Here is an 18,596-nt window from a genome sequence, read left to right on the forward strand (position 1 = left end):
CCTTTGACCTGAAACTCAGGAATTCTGTCTGGATTCCAGAGATTAAAGCAAGAAAAGATTTGTGAGCCTGAAAAGTCCAGGAGGAGATGTGTACAATGTATTGATTTAAGTATTATATGAATTTAAAACTGCCTTATGCCTGAAATCAGGAAGTTTAAGCCCTAGGACTCATAATGGGCAGAATGAATGCCCCTTTTAAAAATAAAGAATATTCAAATTGTGTGTTTGATAACTCCTTACAGACATGTCTTGGCGCTGCATGACTTTTCCACTGCACTGTGCCAAATCCCAGGGGGACCAGGGTGTCATATGGTGCCATATGAGAGTGCCCACTGTGATGATAATTTTGCTGGGCTGCCAGATCCTGCCCTCTGCTGCAGCATTGCTATGTGTGTGTTTTCTGTCCCTTTTGTGAGTGAGAGAGACTGAGAAAGACATGAGGTAGGGTGAGAGAGTGGGTGTTTGGGACAAGACCCATCTGTCCCTGCCCTCCGTCCCACAGAGCCATCGGCCCGGACAGGCCAGACCAGGCGAGGTCCAGCCGGACATGCTCAGCTGACACACCAGGGCTTGGATGGCGAAATGCCGGATGCTCTAATTAAGCTTATGCTGTTTGTCGACTTTCTCTGCATGGATGCCAACGTCGCAGCATGCCAAAGGGTTGTGAGTCACGCTTCCTGAATGTAGCGCCATGGACACTTGCTACAGGGGTGCTCTAGGAGGGGTGTGTCCTGTCCTGAGAGTACTGGGCCTGCAGCATGGCGATATGGTGATAAGAAAACAACACAAACCCAGGACAAGCTGGCCTCATGGACAGAAACAGCACCGCCACAGGGCTCTGACATTTCAGGAAAGCTACGGCGCTAACAACACTCTTTGTTTTCTGCCAGAAATCAACATTATGAACAGAAGCCTGTCTGCTAGAGAGAAAATTGCTGTGTCACTGAGCTGAAATGGAATGAACACATCATTGGAGACATTGTCCATTTAACATGGTGACACTAATAAATTCATCGCCAAATATCCTCGATTCCCGGACTCTAATATAAAATGAGGGGTGATTCAATACGCCAGGTGTAATTACCATGTGCAATAACGAGCAACGGTGACGGCAGAGCTTTTCTCTGCCAGGGTAGATTATAGATTGTAGTAATTGCAATTCTGCCTTAATTATGGATATAGCACTTTCACGCAACAACCAGAGACAATGTCTCAGATGCGTTATCTCTAGTATCTTCTTAACTGTGGTGGCAACATCAATCAATATGTAATTACATTTTGGGCTTTTTAGTATACAAATTAATTATAGAAAGATGTCATTGATAATTAAACTGCTAATTTGTTTCCAGCTTCTTCAAATTGTACAATCTTTGTTATACTTCAAATGACAAAAATGAAAACGAACTAAATCATGTGCTGCGCATTCCTTGAATACGTGCCCTCATTCTCTAGCAGCCCACATTCAAGTATCTGTTTCAGGCTAATCATAGCAGTCACAAGTGTTTATCAATTAGAGAGAATCATCTCAAAAGATTGTTTTACTGGCTGTGGTCGGACAGTAAAGCAAAACCAGAAAGTGAAAGGAGGTGTTAGAGTGAAAACATGGGACATACCCCTCTCTGTTGTCCTCTTCATCCGGGTTTGAGATGAGCTGAGATCCAGCAAGGGATATATCCAGCGCGGCCAAAGGCAAGTCTCTGTAGGCGAAGCTGACCAACTGGACAGGGGCCACGCACTGGTTGTCCTCCTCTACCTGCTGGGAGATCACCTCCAGCTCTGAGGCCCCAGTTTGGGGAGGGGCCCTGTGGCACACACACACACACACACACACAAACACCACAACCGGAGCAACATTAGAGTCAGAGAACTGGATGTGTATGCTGTGAGTGTCATCTTAAAGGACCATACCTGTTGGTGGTTTTTGCATGTTTTAGCTCATTATAGCTGAAATTTGCATCTGCATGTTGTCCCTCTGTGCAGTGGTGTGAAGTCTACAGTAAAGATGGCAGAGTTTGGAAGGTTGTATGGAAGTGCTCTTAAAAAACCTCAAAACTGTTCCAGGTAGTAAAGTGTGATAATAACTACAGGGACTATGCTTAATTTTGATGAATGAAAGTCCCTGTTTCCAGTCTGTATTGTCACCTGCTCCTGTATACCCTCAACAAGGACACATTTACCTGGCAAGCCATGAAAAGGTGGTATTCATTCGTTTCATATTAGCAAAGTATGCAGTGAAGTCTCAAACCACAGTAAATATTTGCATTCCAAACAATATTAACATCAAAGATATCACCTTTAACCACAAATGGTGCATTTTTCATTGCTTCTGACTACTTTCCAAAGTGTTCATAAATGTTTAGAATGATTTGTACCTTCCAGACAGCCATTAGTTTCTATTCATCACTAGAGACAGAAAATCAAACTTAAAACTTTCCTGAGATGTGTGGTCTATGACAATGACAATTTAGTGTTTTTGTTTTATGTATGTTTTTGCCCAATTGCTAGCTGTTATTATTTCTTTGGTACAATCTGCTGGTAACTAGCAACCTTTTTAAGGCAAGAAATGGTCAAAATTTACATTATTCTTTTTATAACATTTATTTACAACATATAAGTTACATAAAAATGTTTACTGAAACTTTCCCTATGTTTATATTTGATTGAATACTGAAATTAATGGAAACCGATGGCTGCTTTCTGGAAACCAATATAAAATACTTCTAAAAATTGTTTATATTGGCCAAAGTGTGCAGACCTACCGGTAAAGTCTCGTAATAACACAATATTTTTCAAATTGGTCAAATGACATTGGAGGGCACAAAAGAGTTCAGATGTGTTTTTTTCCATTTTGATTTTTCCAGTATGTTCTCTGTAGAGTTATATTTGGCAGGACCAGACAAAGTGTCATTTTATCTGCCAATGAGGTCCTAAAACTTAAATGTGCAGGGAGGGCTGCGATCCTACGAGCTTAGCCAATAGCGGACAAGGAGAATTTACCCTGGAAAAGGAGTCTCACATGGCTTGGCAGCCGTCCCAGTGCAGCCAGTGTGGAGACATCAATAACTCCAGTGCTTAGCGGTGGAGGAAGGCATTGATTACAAGACACAGGGAACAAAAGCCATCGGGTTGGCGAATTCTACAACCTCTGTGCTGGAGGTGAAAGTGAGGAGTGAGTGGGAGGAAACAGTTAGTAGAAGATCACTGAGCAGACCCACCTTCCTGTTAAATGTTAATGTAGGCAGGCCTGAAGAGGAAAATAGGTCTTTCTTTTTCCTGACTTAGTTCTTGAGTAATAGCGGTTTAATGGACTCTCTTGAAAGGTTATTTTGTTATTCTCATTGGAAACCAAGAATCACCTGAACTATTTTGTCTTAACATGGGACAATATGGTTATCCTGTGTATATAAAAGGTCTTGCACTTCCTCCCTTTGAATATATGATCCTTTCATTATGCAAGCCCTGCTAGATGTGTTGTTTAGCTTGAGGGTCAAACACCCATATATTAACATGCTCGCCACAAAACACGCCTGCGCAGTCCAGTGTTATCTATGGACTTGGCACCTCTGACCAACCACAACAAGGCCACTAATCAGTCATGACAGACACAAACTGTTTAGTGCATCAAAATCACATTTCCAGACAATCACAGAGCAGGCCAGGAGCCATTATTTGCAGAGCCCAGTAGAGTGGCTGGTTGCCATCCTGAGGAGGGAGCGGAGGCTTCACATCTGAACACTCTGCTCCCTTCAACGATGCAGGCAAGGACAGCCAATGGCATGCTAAAGGGCTGGGATCTTTTCCGAGGCATGTGATATTAGCAAAACGCCATGAGGAAGCAAAAAGGTTAACATAGAGCGTGCATGGCTAGGGGGGAAATCTCGCACCCATGCAGAGTAAGAACTAAGGCTAACCATGAACCCAGTTTCTTCACCAGCCAATATTTATAAATGCTGGTCTAACATACATTACATGTTATTGCTCATAAGGCTGCAGTTACATGAACTTGCAGCAAAATATTAAAATGCAAAACAACTAAATGAAACTGGTTATACCTCAACTTTTCCTCATTTTTTTATTTAACCATGATAGATATTATCATTATTATACGGTTCCTACACAAACAAATAACTTTAACTGGTACTGCTTTATTAAACTCAATGCATTAGTCATATATATAATATCTTCTATGGCATTTGTAATACATGTGTAAATGTTAATTTGTTTTGACCTTGTCTTTTAGAGAGTGCCGTAGTTTTAAAACTTTATGTTGTGTTTGTGTTGTAAAGTCTGGTTCCTCCTTGTGTTTAATCATTGCTAGCAATTGACTCCTCTCGTGTAACTGTAATCCATAATTCCCCCAGCATTTGTACATCACATCATAATAAATCACCATGCAGAGATCAATAGATATATAAAAAATATAAGAGTCAGCTGAGACCCCTCCTCTCCAGCTCTAATTCATTTCTCAAAAAATGTTGTGTTGTTTGTCACAACATGACAGGCATAATAATTTTTATTTTCTTTATTTTAACTTTAAATAAGTATAGATAATTTTATTATTAATAATGTTTAACTCTGCATCCTTTTCATCTAGAAGGTATAACTGAATATCAGGCTCCTTACAGAGACATTCCTCAGAAACACATTTTTTGTAAACACATACAAAAAAAAGTGTCTTTTTACTTAGACATTTTCAACAGGAACATCTTGGCAATACTCAGTGATTCCATAGATCCGAATTTAAATGAATCTCATCTGTAATCTATTCTAGCCTGAGTTTTTTTCCCCCACAACCCTTTGTAAGAAAGGTACTAAAATACCCCTGAAGTCCAGTACTGCTGAACTCTACAGAAAGCAAAACTAGTTTATATCTTTTTACTCTAACACCTGTGCACATAAAGCAGGTTCAAACGGTGACATAAGATACATCTGGAGGGAATACATGAACTTCTCAGGCTGTAGCTGGGGCTATGTTAACTGACAGTGAAGAGGGAGTCTGCATGTAAAGTTAGAACATGTTACACATAAACTAAGGCTATTTTTATGTTTTATTTTATTTCATACTTTTTGTTATTTGGCTAAATACACTAAGGTCAGCTGCACCCAACTTTTTCCTGTACAGTATTGGAAGATAATAGCCTTTTGGTTAGAGAGGCTGTTGTGGCTCAATGGTTTTTATTTCAATTCTGCACACTTGCTGTGAAACTTTAGCTGACATGTCCTATAGTTCAGCTCTCTCTCAGCAGCCAGGTGTGACTGTACAGCAACACAGTGCTTAAAAAAAGGGGTATGTGTGCAAGAGTCAGCACAGGCCACAGCTTGGATCGTTATACTGCTATGAGAATCCAACATAGGACAACAACAATGTTCAAGCAGAGAGTAATATGGCTGCTTCACCAATAGCAAGAAGACAAGGGATAAGATTGATGGCTTTTTTAAATGTTTTAAATCACCTATCCTGAGCAATAAGTTCCCTGCCTCTGTCACTTCAGTGGATTTTAAAGCGCTGCCTCAGCACAAACTGCTTTCCAGAGGGCATTGGTATCATTGTCATTCTGAGTGCTCACTGCCACGGTATTTCTAGCCAGCTGTCTACAACCCAGCCGCTCTGTCTTACCCAATAAGTTTGTATATGGACACTTGGCTGCTCCTCAGTGAACGGCAATTCACTGTCCTGATATCATCAGGAAACTGAGACAAAATGTGCCAAATCACTAATATGGGCACTGGCCAGATTTCCCAGCAGCAGCAGCAGCAGCTCCTGACACAAGCTCCTGATACAAGAGAACATTTGTAAGATCAGATCTTTTAGGCAAGACCTGCTCTTTTGATGTCCAAGGGGAAATTACAGCACTTGACAATTCCATTGCAGCAATGCAGAATGATGGTGTTTTGTTGGTCTTTGGAGTCTTTTCTTTATTGTTAATAGAGCGAAGACTTCGGCTTTTAATTCATCGTAGAATATTCACATCACCTCATTTAGCAGTAAGAGAAAATGACAAGAAATTTACTCTGCCGACATCTCAACAGCAGCTGCTTGATCTACAAAAGCAGATGCCAGACACAAGCATTTTGTTAGGGAATAGAGACACACACACAAAAAACAATCTTATTTAGTGGTTGAATCTATTATCTTGAAGAGTTTGGACTTAAGTGTTTTAGTGAGGAAAATCAATAAATTAGAGAAGAATTGATGTTTTAGCAACTTGTATTCACTGAATAATACCATTAACACCGTGACACATTATAGCCTTAATATTCAACGATAAACTACGTCCTGGAAATAAGTGCACGGCACTCAGAAACTCTCTATTTAAGCAAAATTATTGTAATACAAAAGGCTTATCAATAGATTTCATTAATAAATTTGCCATGTCAGTACATAAACTGAAGTGCAACTGAAATTTCAGCAAATCTGAATGATGAAATATACATAGATAATAGTTGCTTAAGCTGTGACCTGCTAATCAGCAGACCTTATTCTGGTGATTGGAGAGAGACTTCATTATGCCAAGAAATTAAGAGCAGCATGGCGCCAAGTCACATGACACACAGGTTACTTACAGTAATGTTAGCTGACCTGTTTCAAAGCCACTGGGCTCCTGTGGGAGAGGTGGTGTTTGCTCTTTGTTTGCTGAATGAGAAAAAAATGCACAAAGTTCCAGCAAACACTAGCAAGCACTGCCTCATCAGTGTAAATGTAGCTTTTGTGTTTATGCTTGAAATGCAGTGTTATTTTTCTTTTTTCAAATTTCTCTGCTTTTTTAAATAAAAACCACATGGAGACATGAAAAATTTTTACATTTTATATTAAATTGTTGTGTGAAACATGTAAGTAAAATCCCTTTGAATTTGTTGTATTTGAGCATCTAATGTGTTTCCTATCCTGCCTCCCACTGTTTCCAGATCAGAGATACTACAGCACTACAGACAGAGCAGAGAGAGAGAGAGAGAGAGAGAGAGAGAGAGAGAGAGAGAGAGAGAGAGAGAGAGAGAGAGGGGATTTACAGCAGCATCAAGTCTAAGAGAGCAGGGGTGAAAATAACTCCAAAGACCTTTCTCTGCATGAGTTTCCCATCTGTCACTTCACAGAGAGTCACCGGCATTCAGCTACATTAAATCATGCCTTTGTACTACTAACCAGTCAACACATTCTCTGTATTGTCTAGTTACAGATGTTTTGCCACAATGTTCTCCTTCAAATTGACTTGTAATCAACCATTAACTGTCCTTATCTGCAGGTCTGAGGCCCAGACAGAGATCTCTGTTGGTTGGAAGCAGCATCCTGTGCCTTTAACCAGAAGATGCAGCTGACTGAACCCATTTTGCATTCACCCCTCACTCAACTCCACTCCACCTCCTCCCACTCCACTCCATTCCCCTGCTCCCTCCCTTTTCCCTTCTTTTAGCCCCAACCACGGCTGTCATCAAAATGCAGGGCCTGTCTGGGGGACCACACACAGAGTAATTATTAATAAGAGAAGATGACAAGTGAGCATCCCTCCTGAATGCTAAGAGATGCCAGCGAGAACTGGAGATTGCCGGCCGCTCTCGCTTCAGAGATGCTGGACGAGGCCGAGCTCTGCTTTCCCGCTGATCCCTGTTCAAAGTCGTTAACAGGAGGGGCATGAGAATATACAGGTCCCATTCTGCTATTGTAGCACGCTGAGATGCCCTGTGCATGAGACTGCGTGTTCATAAATAGAGATTTAAGATTTCACACTCTCTCAGACATGGTTTCAAACAAGAATCTGGTGGGTGTACTTACTGGTTGCTCATGTTGAAGTCCTGTTGCTTCAAATAGACGTCCGCACTAAATTACCCTGAGTGTGAAATGGTATTTCACCACTGCAGAGACCTGGCTCCTACCACACCTATGGAAAAGAGAAAAGAATTATGTATTTACTACGGAAAAAGAAAATTGTAGAGCAAATCATGGGCAAACTCCATATGCTAAGGAAGATTGTGTGATATGACTGAAAGCTCAAGAATAGCTACTAATGGACTAATGGTGAGATCGCTGCTGTTTCCAAGGTCAAGAATGAACTTTCAGTCTCAAAATCATACAGCTCAGTAGTGTAACACAACTGTATGCACAATTATCAGTATCAGAGCTTCTGTGTGTGCTCTTCCTGATGGGGTCCTGTCCTAACTTCAGCTTCAGCAATGCTCCGTTCAGCTATTTTTCTGGGGAGCACTAAACTGTAATGGATTTGAAATCTCCTCCAATATACACTCCGCTCTGTGAATCAGGGGCTGGGGAACATCACACCTCTTGCATAGCAAGTACAGCAGGATGCTAGCTCTTTGTGCCACAGGATAGAGAACCATTCATGTCCAAGTCCGTTCAAGTGAAAGCCCACTCCAGCTGCTTTGCATGAAACAGACATGACATGATCAGACAGGATGGTCACAAACAAAAAAAAAACAAGTTCAATGCTCAGTGTTGCAAGGTAAATGTACTAAGAGATAAACTATAACTACACTTATCTCACATTTGCATTGTTGTTCACAAGAAACACACCCACCTCCCTGACTTACACAGTATTGCACAGATTCAGGATAGTGTGTGATACACAGTGAAAACCCTCAGACATGGAGAGGTGAGGAGTCAGCATTCACAGCCACAGCAGACCACAGCAGAGTAATGTAGTGAAGCACAGCAGATTAAATGCTACTCAGGATAAATCAGCCCAGGTCATTCAAGGGCTGAGAATGATATTGTTCCACTGCAGCAGCCCCCCAAAAATGTGGTCTTTAGCATAATTCTTGGGTGGAGGTGGGGGGTGGGGGGGAGAACAATTGATCGCTATAGGATGTTCAGAAAGTCAAAGAGGTCAACACCTTGCAAAATACTTTACAAGGAATCAATGCAGAGGTGAGCAGAAAGGCAAGTGGGATCAGAGGTGCAGTGTAAGCCTTTCTGGAGGTAATTTACTACACAGCAAAGTATTTTCTGTACTTGAGTAAATCACAATATCACAATCAGCATCTCAAGTTGCCACTTATTACTGTAAGTACAGTCTCATAATCAGCGGAGGTGGGGCAGCAATTCTTACTATTGCATTGCACGAAACAAGCACTGTGGACTATTTCTGCCCAGGCTTTTGCATTTAACGTGATCAAGATGCATTTGCAATCATTTCCCACCAAGTCATAGGCAACATAAACAGTTATGGTGCTGTTAACATTTCCCCACTGTGCTCAGAGGCCACACAGTCTGATTCTTGTTCACGATTAAACCGACACAAATACATCGACAACCCATTTAAACACCAGCCCGAAAAGAAACACAAAGACACACTAACCTCTTGTGTTTTCTTGCTCTACATTGTGTAAAGTGTGGTCGTGACTCCTTTGCCCTCGCAGTGATGATGGTAATATCTCCCTCCTCGCCGATGATGATGATGATGATGATGATGATGATCAGTGTGAGGGAAGCTCGGATCTTGCTGTGAGTAGGCTGCGATTCCTCTTAAATTTGCGTTGGCCAAGCACCCGTATCGCCTTTCTGAAGACAGCGCACGACGAAAACACCTACTCCGGAGTGAAAGCACCATCCTTCAGCGGAGACGACGAGGCTGTCACTGAATCAGGGAGATAATGACATATTCGGAGGGAGGCACAATGTGCTTGCAGGGCTTCCCCCACAATCACACCAGGGACTCCATGTGCCCGATAATAAAAAGAAGAGGTTCACGACCGGGAGCTGTCCAGGTGCTGAAAACGGGATTCCAGCGGCTACAGATGTGTGACGAGCGGCGCCGTCAACGCGCAGGACTACATTAAAAAAATACACACAAGCAGTAATGTCAAATCAATAATATATATATAGTCTACATCCCTATTATAAGCTACAAGAGCCCACAGACGTCACTCTTTCTATGCCACCCTGGACGCGTCGACGTAGAAAAACACTCTCGCTTCACTTCACCTCTTGAGCTTCAGAGTTCCTCGCGATAACAACCCACCCGCACGGAAAAAAAAATCCTAATACTCTTACACTGACTTCAAGTGTTTCTGTGGGGCTCAATAGGGAGTTCATGTCGACTGAGTCTTTTTTTTCAATTTAATGCAGTTCATTAGTCTGCAGCATAATATCCCCAGAGAAGATCTGCTGTGATATTTGAGAAGTATCCCAAAAATGTAGCACAGGAATTAGGCCCCGGAAACACCTAAGGGTAGTAAAGAAAAGTCATTGGTAATAGGAAAAAAATGGTAACACTTTCTAATAAGGCACCCTTCATAAATGGCTCATGAGTTGTAACTGGTGGCTTTAATAATAATTTACTTATGCTTTACCCAAAGTTCAGTTATACTTGAACTTTGGGTTGCCAGGTTGTGAAAAGGCCCTTTGACTGGTATTTATCGTTTCTATTTGGTAATAATTCAGTGAAAATGTTAGTAATAGTAAAAAAAGGTTTTCTCACTTTTTAATAAGCCATCAAGTCTGCAGTTATATTTAATAAAGGCTTTTACCGCTTGAAAGATAAAGCAGGTGCCATACTGGAGGAGGATAAACAAATTAAATCAAAGTGAATTTCACAATCTGGAAACCTAAGATCTAAGTGTGTGGAAATCTCTTTTATCAAGTTTGGGCACAATCTGGAAACCCAAAAGTTGTTCTTCTTTTATGACTGATAAAAAATGATTAAAGTGATACTAAAAAGTATCAGGGAATGATTTATTACCATTAATAAAAGTCATGAATTACAGCTTATAAATGTCTTATAATGGGTGCCTTATTAGACAGTGGCATCAAAACGATTAGAAGTGAAATTTAACTAGGTCTGTATGGTAAGGCCATTAGTCTCATAACTATCAAATAATCAAAAACGGAACAGAAATGTAATTAAAATCCATTTAGCATCTCTTACGTGTTGCCTGAATGTGGCTTGTATAACCTGAGAAGAGCCAAGCCCTGATTTCATCACCACAATGCTCAAAAACAACACAATTACCTATTTAGAGAGTTGTAAACAATAAAAGGAACTGCCAGTTGGTGAGTCAACTAACGGTTCTGAGCAAAAAGCAGTAATTATTTCTTTGAAGGAAGCTGTGTCTGATGTGTTCTTAGACTACAAAAAAGTTCCCACGATTCCAGTCATGCCTTCTTTGCATACCATTCATTCAGTTGTTGTCTTACCAAACCCAAACACGCTGAGCTCACATGCACAACAGGTGATTTCCTCACCCATCTGTGCATGATCTCATGATGTAACTAAACATGTCAACAAAAACAAAATGTAATCTACTCATCTCATACATCAACATTACAGTGATTTCTGGGAGACTTTTTAAATCACATAAATGGCGTCATTTGACACCATTCATGTTTCATTTGACACCATTTATGACATAAATTACCTACAGTAGGCAGTATCCTGACATTTAGCTTGCCATTTACAATGTGGACAAACTGCAATCACAACATTTTTTAGGCCAAGGGAGGAACACACCCACATGACAGTTTCTTTGTAGGTCCAACAAAAAGCAGCAGAGTTATTCTGAAGCATCACTATGACTCACCTCAGGAACCTGCACTAACTACCAAAGCTGGGATTTCAAAGGCAGGTAAGGACGCAGTTTTTGCTTTATTTAAAGCAGAGTGAGAAGATATGCCTAAAAATTCACCAAAATTATTTAGTGAGACCTTTCAGTTTTAAGAAATTATCATATGTAGGTTTGTTTTTATCATTTGCATCTGAAACTTCTAGTTATGACACGCTTCTCTTGGTGGTGAGAGATCATTTCCTTTTCTGTGACAAAAATGCTTCATGTGTTGTTGTGTTTTCAGGTAACAGGAAGAAAAATATTCCAAATGATGGCAGGTAATAATAAAACATTACCAGAAAGAACAACACATGCTTTTAAAAAGTGGCTACACTGCCCTGTTAGAGCTATCTTTTCTGAAATGTTATGTCTGTATAGATCACGGAGACCCCTGCGATGGGCAGGAAGCAACCTATTGCATGAATGGAGGGACATGCTATAAAATATCTTCTATGGATACACTCTCTTGTGTGTAAGTTACACAAAAAATCCTTTTCAAGTGTCTTAGATGTAAGAATGATTTTTCAGAAACTTTAACTGCCTACATTTTTCTACATCATATCTTACTTTAGGTGCAATGAAAATTACAAAGGCAGCAGATGTGAGCAGTTCCAGCTCTTCAGCAGCTCCACCAATGCAGGGGAGGCCGGGTTAATTGCAGCCATGGTCATTGTTGCCCTCCTCATCTTAATGGTGCTGGCAGCTGTTATCTACTACATATGCAAGTAAGTACATTGTGGGTTCAGGAAGGCATCTAAAAATAGCATTCAAATGTGAAAGTGTTTTATGTGTTGTGAAGTCTTAGTGTGATTGTTCTTTAGCCAGAAAATATTCTTTTGAAGCTAATAATTATTACTTGTATTCTCATGCAGGGTGTTGAAAGCCAAGCAGCAGAGCCAACAGAGCAGTCAGCAACAGTATTGGAGAGTAAAACCCAGAGTATGATCTTTCTTTTCATGTACTGTACATTTATCTTCTCTTGTGGTTCTGAGCTGGATGGGATGGTGAAATAATTCTCAGATATGAGTGTCAGTTGTCATTGCTGTTTTGGTTATGAATATGGGGAACTTTTAGAAACAGTAAAAGAGCTGCACTGACCTTAACTAGCCAAAGGTCAAGGCAAACAAAGCTGATGGCTGAATTATCATCTCATGAGATTTATGGATTCAATGCAGTTTTTTACAGATAGGTGTAATTTATTAACAGACACACACAAACAGGGTGTGAGTAGGTGGGAATTGAATCATATCTAGCTCAGTAGCCTTTTCTACCACGGCTATGAAGTTGGCACTGGTTTACTCGTGTTAAATCACATTTCAATCTATGTGCTTTGTCTGAAATGTATTTACAAAGCATAGGTGGACTATGTAAAACATAATTTGTGAAATTTAATTCATGATATTAAACTTGTAATATGGAATTATGAAATAACCCTTTGTATCAGTTAATGAGTAGGTTGAATTTTGTAATTACATAAATGATCCCTGCTGAATGATTTGAAAGTGTGATTTCTGGTGAGCGACTGCATACAAACATACATTTGCATTTGTATACTCATGAGGATCCTAGTTGACTTGTCATTACCTCAACCTTAAACCTATTCTTATCTTAATCCTAAATTTAATCTTCACCCTAAACCATAATTGCCCCTTGAATTAGTCAGGACTGGTCAGGATGACCTCACTTTACTAAAAATGGCTCTCACAAAGCTGGACATAACAGGAGCACACACACACTTCAAACTGAGTGATACACTGTGTGTGTGTAAGTCTTTATAATTAGCTTATCCCAAGCCATTCATCAGTCTCCTTAAATCTAAAAACAGGGGCACAGGAGATCCCAGGAGTTTTATGATGAGAATGGTGGCATTAAATCTGATTCAATTCAGAGAGTTTAGGAGGGGAATTAAAACTGGTTGGAGTACATTTCCAAGGTTTTAGGTTTGTTAGTCTTCCTATTTTGATGGACAACTGGAAACAACCAACAGCAGTTGAAAAATCTTAAATTGGACTGCTGACAGCTTAGTTACTCCCTAAAATTCTTGTCACTATTAATACAACACAGTTGTTCTTGCACACCCACTCAGGCATTAAAATCTGGAATTGTTCTTGTTAAATGCAAAGACAGAGTCTTAACGTTGGCATTTGGTGCAGAAGTGATGATGTGAAAATGTCACCCTATGTTTTTGTTTTCAATTACTGCAGTGACAATAGTTAGAAGGAAATATCAGGCAGGGTGGGCCCTAAAAGGCCACTACATGTGATATAGAAACTTTGGAGCTGTACATGCTGCCATACTACTTTGTTTTATAAAGCAACTGGGTTCCTTCCATTGTGTATTTAAGGCTTTTATTTCTCTCAAATGCAGAAATTCATATATTAAAAGATACTGGATTGTTGGCATAGCTTTTAAAGGGAAAAACACATAAACTTCAGTATGAAACCATCAAACTGATACCATTGGTCAATGGCCTTTTTGTGTCAGAAATGCAATGAGTTGGTTCCACCTAGTGGCTAATGTTGTAATGGCAAATAATTTGTTTGCAGAATTCATAAAATGTATATAAAATACATGTTAAAAGATTTATTTGATTTTCTAAAACATCCTGCAGACATATTTAAAACTGTATCAAACATCACAAGTTTTATCTAAAAGTTTTCTGTGTGACTCACACATTTCTGTAAACAACTTACTCTTACAGGCTTCTGGCTTTGTCAAACTCATGTGCAATTTTCAGCGCTGTGCTGTTGAGTCCCACAGACTGCATGTTAGTGATGATGGTGACCACTACCCCTTGTGGGAGGAGGGGGGTCTGTCCATGGCACTGGGCTGTCTCTTCACTGGGTAACACCAGGAGGACACTGCTAGCCCCCACAGCGCCTCCTGTGTGCGACACATAGTGCCTGCGCTTCCTGCACTGGCCGTATTTCTGCAGTTCCTCCACTACCAGCCAGCCTTGGGCATACCGTCCATCCTTATCCCAGCTGGCCTCTGTCCTGTCAACTGCTGCCCAGAGATCCAGGGCGGTTTTGGGTTTGAGGAAGCCCGGCAGCAAACCTTCAGTGTCCTTCAGGTGGGCCACCTGGTAGCTGTAGAGTAGAGCGTTACCAAACAGCAGCAGGTCTCCCACAGTGGAAAGGAAGCCGCCTCCCGCCCACTTGTAAGAGTTGTCTACGTATGGGCAGTTCACAACACGTCCTCTCTTGTTGAGATGATAAAATCTGTGGAGGAGAATCATCTGTAAACTCTGACTCACCATCAGATTTTTAACATACCATACACATTCGAAAAACAATCACTATCTGTATAATAACCATAACAACCACTAAGAAATAAGAGCTCTCCACAAATTGCAAGTCTAACGTTGCTGATACATCTCTTTTCTATGCAGTTCGACTTGTCTAAGTGCTTTGGACATAATTGGACTTCTATATCTTGGTTTTAGATTACCTGGAACGGTGGTAAATAATAGGTTCATTCTCATCAGGCACAGTATTGAGCATTCCCACTTCACGGAACATGTTCATCATAAGATCCAGGAAGCGCTGGCCGGCAGCCTGCTCCATAACAGCACTAAGTAGGGTGAAGGCATGGGTGGAGTAGAGAAAAGTAGTGCCTGCATGTAACAAAACATAAATCTTACTCATTAAAACACAAAGTTTGAAACTGTATTGCATTTGAATGGTTCAGCAAGCAAACATGTGCTTTACCAGGTTTGAAAATGAGTGGGTCATCCTTGAAGAGGTCCAAGGCCTGAGTGACACTTTCAAAGTTGTCCTTTAAGTAGTACTCTTCGTGCTCAAACTCTTTTTTCTTCTGAGCCTGGGTGGCTTCTTTGCCTTTTGTGTTCTGTTCTTTTGTGGGTTTCTCTTTGTTTTCAGACAAGTTCTTTTCATCATCTTTCTCTTTCACAGGTGGCTTCAAAAGTCGCTTGGCTTTCTCCTTGTCCTCCCTCACTTTCTTTGCATCCTTCTCATAATGCCGTATACCGCTTAGGTGGGACAGAATCATACGAGGGGTTATTGTGACCTGAAAGAACAGAATAAATAACGAGCATGTGAGTGGAGCATGAAAATGAACAACCACACTGAATTGCTGAAAATTAAATTACAATTTGTGTCAGTTTGAGTTACTTACATGCTGTCCATCAAACTGTTTTTGGGGAAACTCGGGGACATATTTCTGGACTGGGACGTCAAGATCTAGTTTTCCCTCCTCACACAGTCGTGCAGCAGCTGCAGATGTAAGGGGCTTACTGATGCTGGCGATTCGCATCACGGTTTCTGGTCTGCATGGCACACGATTCTCCAAATCAGCATAACCGAACCCTGAGTTACATGAGGAATTTCAATGCATCATATAAGAATGTGAATGTGTTTTCAGATGAATATGTTAATGATTGTATGTGTTCCATTTTAACATAATTAATTGTAATAAATCAAAATCATATTGTATAATGTTTGGGACCTTTCAGTAAATGAAATAAGACCATGGCAGAGGATGATGCTTAATTTCACATTGTACACAGTGTTTGAATTGTGCACATTGGGCACTCCAAAAGAGCTACAAAATTGACCTTGTATTGAGATTATTTTGTCACGCGTGTTAATCCCAAAGAACTTCCATGCTCAAGTGAACTTAATTTGGTTGACAAAACTCCAAACAACTGTCATAAACAGTGAGAATCAGTAAGAATATCAGGAGTATTTGCCATAGTCACAGGCTGTGTATGCCTCTGTCCCTGCCCCAACCGGTGTTTTGTTTTAGTGAACGTCTAAGTAGTTGGTATGTATTTTTCGTTCATGTGTATTGTGAATTAAACATATACAAAAATAACTACTAATATAAAACATATGTCAGTGTTGACATGATGTTAACAAGATTGGCAACCTTTCCGGCAATTCAGCAATTTGAGAACATTGGCATACTGTTGGTGTCGTATCATTGTTGCCACAAATTTAGTGAAGGTGGCAAATGGGAAGCAACCTAAGCAGCAGCACGTGTGGACCAATGTTAATTTGTCTCATGGGCCAATGTTGTCAGCCATGTTGATGCATCAGCCAAATCAGTTAGGCCCATAATACAAATTATGACATGTTAGGCAAAGCAATCCAGTTACATGGGTATTTTAAAGATTGCTTTCAGACATACTTTTAAACATATAAAAATACTCTGCATAGTAATTTGTGTATGAGGGGTTTCCAAAAAAAAAGTTAGCCTACTTATTTATAAATTCTTAGAATTACATCTCCTTCTCTCTCATTAAAAAATCCAGAATCAATAAATATGCAAATATTTTTCTTTTAAAAGTTTAACCACTGGAAACAAGATGTCTCCTACTTCACTGTAAAATCCATTCTCAGTGTATATGCACTAGAGGCTTCAAGTTTCAAGCTGCAGACTGGATGATTACTGGCTCCAACCTAGTTTTGATGTCAATCCTGCTCGTTTATATACGTGTTAGGTTCAGATTTAAGGTGAGCACAAAGAATATTTCTTCCTTCATCAGATGTATGTGAAAACAGCCTTCTAGTGTCAAACTCTGCAAATACATCATTCTGCACCGTGAAGCTCAATCATATGGAATAACAAGAAGAAAAACACATTTTTGAGGGGGACTTTAATGTTTAAATATGCTGCATGCAGCACCTTTAAAGGGGACATATTAGGCTATGTTTTTTGTGGTTTTCTGTTATTTATGTACTGTTATGACGCTGGATGTCTGTTAAACCTGGTCAAAATTCCAAAACTTGAGGTTAATGTATGTAGAAACGCTCCCTGCACGTCAAAACCTCAGGCTTCAACCTGTCCTGAATGCTTCATTTTTTGCAACTTTTTTTCCCCATAAACAGATGTCTGTTCTGTAGCCTTGGTCGCTAAGGTTGTTGCTAAGGTTTTTTCCATGTGTTGTTCGCTTTGTCCTTTCTCATATTTCGGATCGGATTCTGGCTCAAACATGTATGGACATATTGGAGAACTTGACATTTAAAGTAAAGAGTGAAAGAGAAAAAGTAGTGAAATCCTTTTAATATAGTTTGTTTCCTGGCTGGTTAATGTAACCTACGGAGCTGGTGGATGTCTGCCAGGACGCAACTTCTGGAAGCTAACCAATCAGAACAGGATGGGCTCATTTAGAGCTAAAACGGCCTATTTCAGGAAGAGGCTGAACTGAGGGGCTGCATAAAGGCTCAGTATAAGATAAATAAGGAGTTTTTTGAACTGTAAATCATGCAAAGATATTCCAGAAGAGCCACAGATTTAAAACATAGACCTGGAAATGTGCATGATATGTCCCCTTTAAAGTGGACCTGGCAGGCACCAACCTTCACTCCAGATCTGAGCACCATCCACAGAGACCCCAACCACCAGCCCTGGAGCCCCGACCTCAGCCTGACAACAGGGAGACACAAACACTGATACAGGTGCCACTGGAGGTAGGGAAGGAAGAAGAGAGCTATGGGGGAAAGTGATCAGTCCGAATACAAAACTTTCACAGGCCTACCTCTATGCCTACCTGTATCCGCTCCACAAGGTCTCTGCTCACTTTAATGGCAGCGCTGTACCGATCAGTCCTCTGTGAAACTGTCACTTTATCATCACAGGAACTATTCGCTGTGTCTGCGCGGTATTTCAGTCCGACAGCCAAAGCAATCCCCACACCGACCCCACACAGCCATATCCTGGACTTTGACCTGTATTTAGAAAAGGCTGTGTTTGACCCTCCGACATAATGTCTTTGTTGTTGGATAAAAACACTCCGTTTATCTGCCTGCTGCTGTTTGACTCGCGCTCCGGCTCGCAGTGTCAACAAAGCCGGCTCGCGCGTTGGCAGCAGGGTACATTTGGCACAGAAACGATTTGGCATAAACAACCGTGACATTGTTGGAAATATTGCTCCTTTTGCTGGCGGTAACAGTCCCTTGTCTGCTTGTTGAGTTTAACAACAAATTGCTTCCCGTTTGCACCATCGAGCCAGACCAAATTAATCAAATTACGATTCAGAAAACATCGAGCGAGGGAGGAGCGTCGGAGATGGAGGTGGA

The 18,596-nt window shown here is 40.7% G+C and overlaps 3 protein-coding genes across 6 annotated transcripts in view; 1 reads left to right on the plus strand and 2 right to left on the minus strand.

The window, feature by feature from the left end:
* tmem266 (transmembrane protein 266) overlaps positions 1-10,227 on the minus strand; it is a 27,790-nt gene extending 17,563 nt beyond the window's left edge. For 2 of the 3 annotated variants that reach the window (XR_006404223.1, XM_044357085.1), the window contains exons 1-3: positions 9,309-10,227; positions 7,769-7,874; positions 1,614-1,802 (exon numbers count right to left, since the gene is read on the minus strand). Coding sequence is in view for 2 of the 3 variants with exons in the window: in XM_044357085.1 (XP_044213020.1) it covers positions 1,614-1,802; positions 7,769-7,779 (200 nt within the window). In the remaining variant the exon portion in view is untranslated. Of the gene's footprint in view, positions 1-1,613; positions 1,803-7,768; positions 7,875-8,272; positions 8,356-9,308 lie in introns of those variants that run through there. The other variant, XM_044357086.1, reaches the window with a different exon arrangement.
* A 1,434-nt stretch (positions 10,228-11,661) lies between these two features.
* Positions 11,662-14,024, plus strand: LOC122986382 (pro-neuregulin-4, membrane-bound isoform-like). Its single transcript, XM_044357612.1, has 4 exons — positions 11,662-11,831; positions 11,932-12,025; positions 12,126-12,278; positions 12,426-14,024. The coding sequence occupies exons 1-4, from the start codon at positions 11,771-11,773 to the stop codon at positions 12,496-12,498; spliced, it is 381 nt and encodes a 126-aa protein (XP_044213547.1). The 5' UTR covers positions 11,662-11,770; the 3' UTR covers positions 12,499-14,024.
* Positions 14,025-14,121: 97 nt separating this feature from the next.
* On the minus strand, positions 14,122-18,586 carry lactb (lactamase, beta). Of its 2 annotated transcripts, none has more exons than XM_044357610.1 (6): positions 18,056-18,586; positions 17,877-17,943; positions 15,691-15,881; positions 15,264-15,582; positions 15,004-15,169; positions 14,122-14,774 (listed from the first exon to the last, which is right to left on the minus strand). In XM_044357610.1, the coding sequence occupies exons 1-6, from the start codon at positions 18,431-18,433 to the stop codon at positions 14,249-14,251; spliced, it is 1,647 nt and encodes a 548-aa protein (XP_044213545.1). In that variant the 5' UTR covers positions 18,434-18,586; the 3' UTR covers positions 14,122-14,248. The 2 variants fall into 2 exon arrangements, with proteins under 2 accessions (XP_044213545.1, XP_044213546.1); XM_044357611.1 differs by having other exon boundaries at positions 18,068-18,585.
* Between the last annotated feature and the right edge of the window lie 10 nt (positions 18,587-18,596).

The sequence above is a fragment of the Thunnus albacares genome, chromosome 7 (genome assembly GCF_914725855.1).
Source record: "Thunnus albacares chromosome 7, fThuAlb1.1, whole genome shotgun sequence".
In the NCBI taxonomy this organism is placed as follows: domain Eukaryota; kingdom Metazoa; phylum Chordata; class Actinopteri; order Scombriformes; family Scombridae; genus Thunnus; species Thunnus albacares.